The sequence below is a fragment of the Poecilia latipinna genome, unplaced genomic scaffold (assembly GCF_001443285.1).
Source record: "Poecilia latipinna isolate Pla-1442-1.1 unplaced genomic scaffold, P_latipinna-1.0 Scaffold2540, whole genome shotgun sequence".
In the NCBI taxonomy this organism is placed as follows: Eukaryota; Metazoa; Chordata; class Actinopteri; order Cyprinodontiformes; family Poeciliidae; genus Poecilia; species Poecilia latipinna.
The window spans coordinates 74,011-84,220 of NW_015115156.1; the positions used below are offsets into that span (position 1 = coordinate 74,011).

General features: G+C 42.8%; 1 protein-coding gene across 1 annotated transcript; it reads left to right on the forward strand.

Moving 5' to 3' along the window:
• Positions 1–902: 902 nt before the first annotated feature.
• On the forward strand, positions 903–10,036 carry kpnb3 (karyopherin (importin) beta 3). The gene is made up of 19 exons (XM_015020150.1): positions 903–1,083; positions 3,612–3,692; positions 4,142–4,334; positions 4,450–4,552; positions 4,630–4,726; positions 4,803–4,907; positions 5,411–5,533; positions 5,617–5,737; positions 6,140–6,227; positions 6,310–6,416; positions 6,506–6,630; positions 7,268–7,357; positions 7,441–7,614; positions 7,691–7,909; positions 7,990–8,073; positions 8,146–8,278; positions 8,384–8,505; positions 8,634–8,730; positions 9,759–10,036. The coding sequence occupies exons 1-19, from the start codon at positions 1,006–1,008 to the stop codon at positions 10,019–10,021; spliced, it is 2,403 nt and encodes an 800-aa protein (XP_014875636.1). The 5' UTR covers positions 903–1,005; the 3' UTR covers positions 10,022–10,036.
• The last annotated feature ends 174 nt before the right edge of the window (positions 10,037–10,210 follow it).

Sequence of the window (10,210 nt, forward strand, 5' to 3'; positions counted from 1 at the left end):
AAGAATAATTAGGTCATTAGCAAGGCTCAGGAGAACCATCTACACAGGGAGGAGGTAATTAAGCCATTTCATTCCACTGTTTTTTACCTGTGGCACATCTAAACACTGCAGGACAGCGGCCCTTGAGGACTGGAGTTTAACACCCCTGGTCTAACCCAAAATTGAGTTTCTCAAAACATTACATTGTTACATAAGGCCATTAAGAAAGTTACCACTTCCTCCAGTCATTAGGATTATAGATTATCTTCCTTTATTCAAAACACACCTGTTCAAAATTGATTTTTCACTTTACACATGGATTTGAGCTGTTGTCAAATCGTGTTTTCTGATTTGCTTTTTTAAATTAACTGTTTTGTTGATAATTCGTTTATTTGTTCTTCGTAAGGTGGCCTTGGGTTTTAGCAAGGCACCCTACAATAAAATGTGTTATTGGTATTATTACAGTCATGAGACGGTCATACAGCAACAATCTAAAGTCAGAGACCTTTTCAGATACGCTGGAAGACTGACCTCTATCTGAGATCCTTCTTGCCCACAATGAATGAAAATAATTGGATGATATGAATTAGATAACTTTTAAATTCCTTTTAGGATGAAAAAAATATTTTTTTAATTGAAGTCACAGATTCTACTATCTTGTTGCGATTTCTGTGGGTCTATTGGATCCTGGAGACAAATAACCAAGTTATTATCATAATAACACCATTACATTCATGTTTTTATTCTCTTAGCATTGACGTAATAAACTCCCGCGCTTTGACAGCTCACTGGTAGCCAATGCAAACAATATATTCACGTTTCTGTGTCGCATTAGCCAATAAGGACATGGAGTCCCTATTGGCCAATAGCGAGCGCCCGCTGCTAAGTCCGTGGTCCAATAATCGGTGGGTAGAGTTGCTAGAGCCAGCCAATGGTGCGGTCTCTAAATTGTGCGGCCAAAGCTGCGTCTGCCGGGTTCATTTCGCCGCTTCTCCACCCGGCTGGTCTTTTTTGGATCTAACCGCAATGGCGGAACAGCAGCAGTTCTACCTCTTGCTGGGGAACCTTATGAACGCTGACAACAATGTCAGGAAACAGGCAGAGGTAAGACGAGACACGGTTTTGGAAGAGTGTAGAAAACAAGCTAACTGCCGATAGCCGTTGAGCTTGGCCGCGCGCTGCTAGCTCTCGCGGCAGACTCAGTAGCCCACGTGTGATGTGAACCCGAGCAACGGCCAGCTAATGGCTACCTACTACCGTGTTGCGTAGTTAATGTGAACCCAAACATGCCGTGGGGATGCTAGATATTTTACGCTGCGTTGGAAACGCGTCAGTGTTTGTCTTAGTGGCGCTAAGGAGCGCTGGTAGAAAGCGAAAGGAACCCGTTTCTTACGTCCCAATCTCAAATCTCCAGCTGACAGGAAGTAGCGTGGAGCTAAGCGGCTACCACATCGCTTCTGCTAGCTTCGATTAGCTCCAAGCACACTACTTACAAGCTAAACATGGACATTAAAGCTTAGTGTGACCCCATAGGTTACAATAGGTTTATTATGATACACCACAAACCCACACATGGATGCCGTGATAATAGTCAGATTATTCAAAGGGTGACATATGCTGGCATTAATTAAGTAAACGGCCTTTGGTGTTTTTAACTAAAAACTTGAAGTTTCAGGACGTATCGTCGCTTTTCACTTCATTGCAATGCTACTCATGAAGTCATTTTGTTACTACCCAGACCCGGTAGATTAGTTTGGCTGAGGATTTTGCTGTGCTTGTGACTAAGCTGGCCTGTTCCCTTTCTTCCCCCTCCCCACACACATACACCATCACCATGAGCCTCTTTACCGCGGCAAAGCATTGTTATGTTTCCCTCCCTGGTAGCCGACTTTTGCATGAGGTAGTTGAATCTTATCACCCTCCCCCGTCACTGGGAGTCAGCGCTTTCCTTTATAAAGCACAGCCAGCCTGTCGCAATACTAAGCTCATTGGTATTCATCCGGGATGGAAACTTCCCCGTTCTGTCCTGCACACCATAATGGGGAATTGATCCAGATGTCAAAACGCTAAAACTTATTTTAATAGATGTAAAATAACTCCTTAATATTTAGGTTTTAATCCTGTAGGTGAATGGGAATTGAATGATTTTCAATGTGCCTTTCATTTTTTTATTTAAGCATGTTTGCTGAATGTGACTGAGGTTAGTCAGGAAGCCTGTTTTTTTTTTTTTTTTTTTTAAGAGGATATGCAAAAGTTTAGTTGGTGTCATGTTTTGACCTTTACTCCAGACAAATGAATCCTTACAATAAAAATATCAAAATGACGATACAGACATGTTGAGTTATTCAAAGAAATGGTGTGTAACCCAAATTAATCATTTATGGAAAATGTGAAAAAGTCTGCAAGAATGTTAACAGAAAACCAAACGTGTCCTACTTGTAACTAAGGCTGATGCAATAAGAAACTAATCAATAGCATGCTAAATTTAAATTGAGCTCAGTAATTAACTTTTTCAATACTTTTTAATGGGATTGATTGTTTTTGATTGTCATGTTTTATTTTCTTCTGTACAGAATTTAAGGCTTTAGTCTTTGAGAGGACGACCTGACATTATTATGCCTTTTTTTATCATTGTATCACTTGAAAATGGTCACAAGACAATCGCAATAAGTACCAGGACACTTAATCATCAAGCAAAATTGATTGTGAGAGGCTTAATTGTAACAAAGGGAAGTGACTGGCATTGTGCAGCTCATTGAATGTCGATTGCACTTTTTCAAGAATGTAGACATTAAATGAGTTTGACATGAAAACTCTTTGGTACCTCGTAACACTGCAACCAAAAATCGTGTCTTTTACTGGTGTTGCCCATTGTTTATGCACACTGTAATGGATACTCGCCTCAAAAACATTGCTGTTTGAAATTCCATGTGCTTAGTAAGGAATCTGATTTCATCACAAAAGTGTCGTCACACTGGTGCCTCTCCCTGTTGTTTGCAATGCAAACATATTCACTCTGCTGCACCCAGGAGTTAATCCCATTTTTGTGTTTTTGTTCTCTTATCAGATAAAGTTGATTGAATTTACCTTATAATCCACTCATATCTTAACTGCATCTTCAAAGCACACATTCAAGGTACCGCTGTATCCCCAAAGAGCCTCCAGTGTGCCTGCAATTCCCATTTGTTTTTAACCAGGCTAACTGCTTCAAGTTCAAGCTAAACATGATCCAAATACAAAAAATAAAAATATGAATGGCTCTTAAAGTTCAGGATCTGACTTATAAATATTTAGAATGTCACATCCCTTTAGTGCAAAAGAGAACAAAGCTCTACTAAGTTGAGGGAGAAATTAGGCAAAAGAGGCTTACAGTTGCTTATATTATGAATAAATACGGTAAAGTGGAATTTGGTTATCTAAGTAATTTTATGTCTGCTTTTTTCCTGTTGTCAAACAGCTTGTTTTTTGTTTTTGTTTTTCTTACATTGTTTCAAAACACCAGTGATGATGCTTTCGTCTGGCATCCAAGTAAAGAAAGAAACTGGATTTTTCTTTCCCCAAAGAGTTCAAAGGAAATATGTCCGACTTATCGCTGTGCACTTTCTTCTTTTTTTTTTTCTTTTTCTTCGCAGGAAACTTATGACAATATCCCAGGCCAGAACAAAATCACATTCCTGCTGCAGGCCATCAGAGATGCATCAGCTGCAGAGGAGGTTTGTACATTAAATCCAAATGTGTCGAGTTGTTTCAGTCTGCAGCAGTGAGGACAAACCGGTGCTGCCTACAACCAAATGCGGTTATTAAAGTGTCCAGGGAGCACTAAGGGCATCTGAAGAATCCAGTTGTCACATGCGGGATCTCACCACAGCCTGACAGCATGACTCATCGTGTTACCATTTGGTTAAGTTGACTGTGACTCCACCAGCTGCTCGGCCCCTCGTGCTTCCTCCCTTTTCCTTTACCTCAAGGCTGATATTTTTAGACTTTTTAGAAACGGGAGCAGGCAGCGAGGTGCTGGGGGGAGTGACTCTGCTTTTTAAGATGTTGCAGCTTCTCTCAACCTTGACGTTTTATGTTGCATGTATGCATTCCAGCTGTGTGCTGAATGAATTTACAAGTGTTGGGTTTTATTTTAAATTGAGCTTTGTTTTTCTCTCCTCAGGTCAGGCAGATGGCGGCGGTGCTGCTGCGGCGGCTGCTGTCGTCTTCCTTTGAGGAAATCTATCCAGGTTTGACGCTGGCGATGCAGACGGCCATCAAGACGGAGCTGCTGTCCAGCATCCAGCAGGAGGCGTCGCCAAACATTCGCAAGAAGGTCTGCGACATCGCAGCTGAGCTCTGCCGCAACCTCATTGGTAAAGTCAGACGTTTCAACAACCTTTTAATATTTTACTCCACAAGCCAGTTTGTCGTACATCTCAGTGGTCTGTTGATCAAATATTTTATCTTTTTGGTAATTTTCAACTCTAGATGATGATGGGAATAACCAGTGGCCAGAAGTACTGAAGTTCCTCTTCGACTCTGTGAACTCGGATAACGTTGGTCTGCGAGAAGCCGCCCTTCACATATTCTGGTGAGCTTCAGCTGCCTTCACCCGCCTGTCCATTCAGAAAGACGTCCCAGTGTCTGACGCTCTTCCCTGTGCTTTAGGAACTTCCCAGGAATCTTTGGCAACCAGCAGCAGCACTACCTGGAAGTTATCAAGCGCATGCTTGTTCAGTGCATGCAGGACCAAGCAAACCCACATGTAAAAACCCAGCAACATGTCTGCTGCCCTTTCAGTTTTACCAACAAGAGATTGAGTTTTTGTTCTATGCCTCCAGATTCGCACCCTGGCAGCTCGGGCAGCGGCATCGTTTGTTCTGTCCAACGAAGGCAACACAGCTCTGCTGAAGCATTTTGCCGACTTGTTGCCTGGAATCCTGCAGGTAGGATTCTACACTCCATGTTGATGCATTTTTTTCCCCAGCACAATATTTCATATTGCAAACTTTGTACAGGACTCCTAGAATCCTTGAAATGCTTGAATTTCAATAAGGTGTTTTCAATGTTTGTAAACTTTCATTTCTGTATAAAATCCTTGAAAGAGGTCGATATTCAAACTGCACAGTTTTATAATGAAGTGCAATCTGAACATTTGCAGTTGTAACCAGATATTTTAAGATGAATAAGATTTTTTTTTTCACTGAAGTTGAATCAGACTAAATTTCTCTCTGCACAGCATCCTAAACCAGTCAGTAATTTTACCATTAAATGCCTCAACCAAAGAAACTGAGCTAAAATCTGCAAAAAGAGCAAATCAGAACAAACTGAAATGCTGCCACCTGTGAAAACGTGTCAAAATGACAGGTGCTTCAATGCAATGATCTCACTATTGAATATTTTCCTGATGGCATGAAGCTCAAACTAGCATCTGTCTTTTCATGGTCAGGCGGTGAACGAGTCATGTTACCAAGGAGACGACTCTGTGCTGAAGTCTTTGGTGGAGATCGCAGATACGGCCCCCAAGTACCTGAGACCCAACCTGGAGGCGACGCTGCAGCTCTGCCTGAAGGTGCGTTCAGTTTAGTCGCCCTGACGTCAGAAACCACATCAGACCCTGACCCGTTTGCTTAACCTGCTGTCCTGTCCCCTCAGCTGTGTGCCGACACAAACCTGACCAACATGCAGAGGCAGTTGGCCTTGGAGGTTATCGTCACGCTATCGGAGACGGCGGCGGCCATGCTGAGGAAACACACGGCTATCGTAGCGCAGAGCGGTGAGGATGCGGCTCGTCGTCTAGAAGCAGTATTTTTATTTTTTTTGTCTAGTTTCTAGTGGAAATACCTTTGTACACTTGGAATAAGACAAAACTAACTTACTAAGTAACTCCTTAACAAGTAACTGAATATTTTAAGCAAATTATTCCTTAATATTGATGTAGATTTTTTTTTTGTTTAAAATGTTTTGTTCGAAGTAAAATAATTTCAGTTGAAGTAGAACTTTTTAATCAATGTCAAGGAATTATTGACTTAAAATAATCATCTTCTTGCTCAGAAGTTACTTGACCGTTATTTTTGTGTACTAAGATACTAGACAAAAACACTTGGTAAGAGTTTCTGTTTTTTTTTTTTTTTTGCATTGGTCTCATTTTCTAGTTGCTAAAACCTTTTAATCCCAGTTCCCCAGATGCTGACCATGATGGTGGACCTCGAAGATGACGATGAGTGGGCCATGGCTGACGAACTAGAGGATGATGACTTTGACAGGTAGGCTGCAGCGCCACCTGCTTCACCTGCAGTGCAGGAAATGTAAATGGCTCATTTCTGACCGTGTGTTGTTGCTCATCAGCAACGCTGTGGCTGGGGAGAGCGCCCTTGACAGAATTGCCTGCGGTTTGGGAGGGAAGATCATTTTGCCCATGATCAAGCAGCACATCATGCAGATGCTGCAGAACCGTAAGTAAAGGTGCTCAATGTAGATGTATTTTTTAAATTTACCATCTTAGTCTTGGCCTTAAGTTTTATTTGTTTCCATCTGTCAACAGCTGACTGGAAGTACCGTCATGCTGGGTTGATGGCTCTGTCTGCGATCGGTGAAGGTTGCCACCAGCAGATGGAGGCCATTCTCCAAGAGATAGTCAGCTTCGTCCTCCTCTTCTGCTCTGATCCAGTAAGAAACATTCAGGTTTCCATACGTTCGCCATGTGCAGATTGATAAGTTAATGGTGCTTCTTTTAGGGGTTACTTTGTGGGTTTCCTGCTATAATGTAGGATAAATATTGTCTCAAATATGGTCCATTTAATTTTTATTGGTGGCTTAAGTTGTTCTGACTTGAAACTGTGATTTTGTTAAAGCAAAATACTGCTGCACACTTTGTTTTTGGCAAGAGGCTCAGGGCAATCTAGAGTCTAACCTGTACAAGTTTTTGTTTTATTTTATTTTTTTACATTTAGTAGTTTGGACTGTATACAAACTATACACAAAACCAAACGTTTTGGTTTGCAGGCAAAAACTGACCACAAATTAGATTTTTTTTTTTTCTTTGTTTCACCTACAGTAAAATAAGCACACAGTGTTTTCATTTTGTTCAAATGTCTTATCAAAACGCACATTGTTCTAGTTTTTGGTTTTTAAATTTTGACAAGAATTGGATTTGCATCACTCTTCAAAAGCATACTGACGTTTGCAGAGATAAATACTTGGTGTAATTAAAACTTTCCATTTCAATTGGTCTGAAAAATCTTGCCCAATTAAAAAAGTCAATCTGTGCTTCTTGTTGAGTTTGTCGTCTTTTCTCCGTTCTCAGCACCCAAGAGTCCGCTACGCTGCCTGCAACGCCATTGGACAGATGGCCACAGACTTTGCTCCAACCTTTCAAAAGAAGTTCCACGATAAGGTAGCAGGGAAGACGATTAACTTCTGCAAATGTTTGTTCCCGGAGGAATAAAAAGTGAACTTAACGACTGTAACTCGTGGCAGGTTATCTCAGCTCTGCTGCAGACGATGGAGGATCAGAGTAACCCTCGGGTCCAGGCGCACGCCGCCGCTGCGCTCATCAACTTCACAGAGGACTGTCCCAAATCCCTGCTGATTCCATACCTGGACAGCTTGGTGCAGCACCTTCACGTCATCATGGTGGCCAAGCTGCAGGAGGTAGTAAACGCCCCCACTGAGTGAGGACCGTTCAAACCGTTTGAAGGCTTAACGTCTTTTCTCTTCGCGTTGCCAGCTGATCCAGAAAGGAACCAAGCTGGTCCTGGAGCAGGTGGTGACGTCCATCGCCTCGGTGGCCGACACGGCCGAGGAAAAGTTTGTGCCGTACTATGACCTCTTCATGCCCTCGCTCAAGCACATTGTGGAGAACGCCGTGCAGAAAGAGCTGCGGCTGCTGCGGGGGAAGACGATAGAGTGCATCAGTCTGATCGGTCTGGCTGTTGGCAAGGACAAGGTATGTTTCGGGGCCTGAATGTGTGAGCCAACCGCTTTCCATACAGCTTGAGACAATCCCATTTGTTTGTGCTTTGCTAGTTCATGCCGGACGCCTCTGCAGTGATGCAGCTGCTCCTTAAAACCCAGACGGACTTTAACGACCTGGAAGACGACGATCCTCAGGTGGGAGAGTTCAATTATTAATGTTTGATTGTTTTTTTTAAGCCATTCTGACAGAATCTGTTTGTGCTTTAGATTTCCTACATGATATCAGCCTGGGCCAGGATGTGCAAGATCCTGGGGAAGGAGTTTCAGCAGTACCTCCCTGTGGTGATGGGGCCCTTAATGAAAACCGCCTCCATCAAACCCGAAGTGGCTCTCCTCGACAGTAAGCAACCAAAACAAATATTGTTTGTTCCCATTGGACATGAGTTCTGTTTTCTAATTTCATTTCCAAAATGAAGATGCATGACTGACGATGCGTTCACTGTAGCTCAGGACATGGAGAACATATCTGAGGAGGAGGGATGGGAGTTTGTGAACCTGGGAGACCAGCAGAGTTTTGGAATAAAGACAGCCGGCCTGGAGGAGAAGGCCACTGCCTGCCAGATGCTGGTGAGCAGAAAACTATTTATGATTCATGTGTGATGAGAAATTGTTGTTTTGATCAGCCTGATTGGTGCTGGTTTTCAGTTCTGTTAATAAGCTGCTTCTTCTTCTTCTTCTTCTTCTTCTTCTACTAGGTGTGTTATGCCAAAGAGCTGAAGGAGGGTTTTGTGGAGTACACAGAGCAGGTGGTGAAGCTCATGGTTCCTCTGCTCAAGTTTTACTTTCACGATGATATCCTTTCTTAACCTTTAAAATTTCAAGTACCGCATTTTCCGTTCTATAAGGTGCACCTTCAATGAATGGCCTATTTTAAAACTTTTTTCATATATAAGGCGCATAGAACAGACACTACAGTTAGGGTTGCCCCCTTCCCGTATTGAACCTACAGGACGCGATTTGTTCTGTACTCTATAAATATGGATGTGTAATAATAAAGAAGTGGTTCCCAAGTACTTTATATAGTAGGCTGCCCCAGTCATTGTTTCACTCACGGTGTTGGTGTTGCGATATTTTGCCCAACTGCTTTCTGGGTAACAGACCAACCAACATGCTGCCGCTGCAGTCTCTGTCTCTCTTCCCTCGCCCCCTCCTGGCTTTAAATGTATAGGGGCTGGTCCCTTGGCAATCCTAGTCGAAGCACCCTGGATGAATGTCTAAAGCTACTTTGTTGATATAAAGAATGTCAACAAAACAGTCCGACTCTGGTTGGCAAGGAGAGCCTTCCACGACTGGACTGGGCTGGGGTGTGGCCGGACAATGGTCACCCTTCTCCGTTCACGCACAGCATGTTGGTGGAGAACGTGGTGCTAAATGACCTGCAGACGACCCGATTCTAGACGGTTGGTGGGTAGATAGGTCAGCCAAACTTTATTAACAAACCAGCGTTCTGACAACTATCACAGCATGCAACGCGCGCTTCTTCTTCTACAGGCGAAAATAAAGTCGGCGGCTGCTTACCGTAGTTGCTAGAGCTGTTGTGGCTCAATATTGGTCCATATATAAGGCGCGCTGTCGGTGTTTGAGCAAATTAAAGGTTTTTATGTGCGCCTTATAGTGCGGAAAATACAGTAATGTTCTTACTTGTTTTAGTAGGTGACTAGACTTGTGAAACTTGATTCCATGCTCCATTTTTGTTTGTGTGTTACACTGAGTGCAGTAAGTTAATAGTAAATATGTCTTTGCTTAAAAAATGGGACTAAAATGAGATCAGGACTGTTGAAAACATAGAAATGGCAGATGTTTTTCTTTAACCGTGTAACGTGTGAGAGTGGCTGCGGCTGAGTCCATGCCGCTGCTGCTGGAGTGCGCCCGGGTTCGGGGACCAGAGTACCTCACCCAGATGTGGCACTTCATGTGTGACGCGCTCATCAAGGCCATCGGCACGGAGCCTGACTCGGACGTCCTTTCTGAAATCATGCATTCTTTCGCCAAGGTGAGTCTCAACGCCTCTGTTCCACCAACATGTATCAAAGAAACAAGTCAGGCCTTACCAACCTGGGTAGGGGCAGCTTTTTGCTGCTAAATTATCCAGTAATTTAACAACAACAAAGATATTTCTCTTCAATGTGTTTTTTTTTTTTTTTTTAGCAGTTAGATTCCAGCATCCCACAAAGATGTTCTGTTTGAAACCAAAATTAACCAAGAGTGCTTTGTCATCCATTCCTGGCACGCCCTTAGATCTGATGCACAAGTGACATTTGAAAATGGAATA

Excerpts from the sequence above, each read along its gene's own strand:
- kpnb3 (XM_015020150.1), top strand. The coding sequence starts at position 1,006 with ATGGCGGAACAGCAGCAGTTCTACCTCTTGCTGGGGAACCTTATGAAC. Across the intron at positions 3,693-4,141 it reads ATGCATCAGCTGCAGAGGAG|GTCAGGCAGATGGCGGCGGT; the intron begins GTTTGTACATTA and ends TTCTCTCCTCAG. Across the intron at positions 7,358-7,440 it reads AAAAGAAGTTCCACGATAAG|GTTATCTCAGCTCTGCTGCA; the intron begins GTAGCAGGGAAG and ends AACTCGTGGCAG.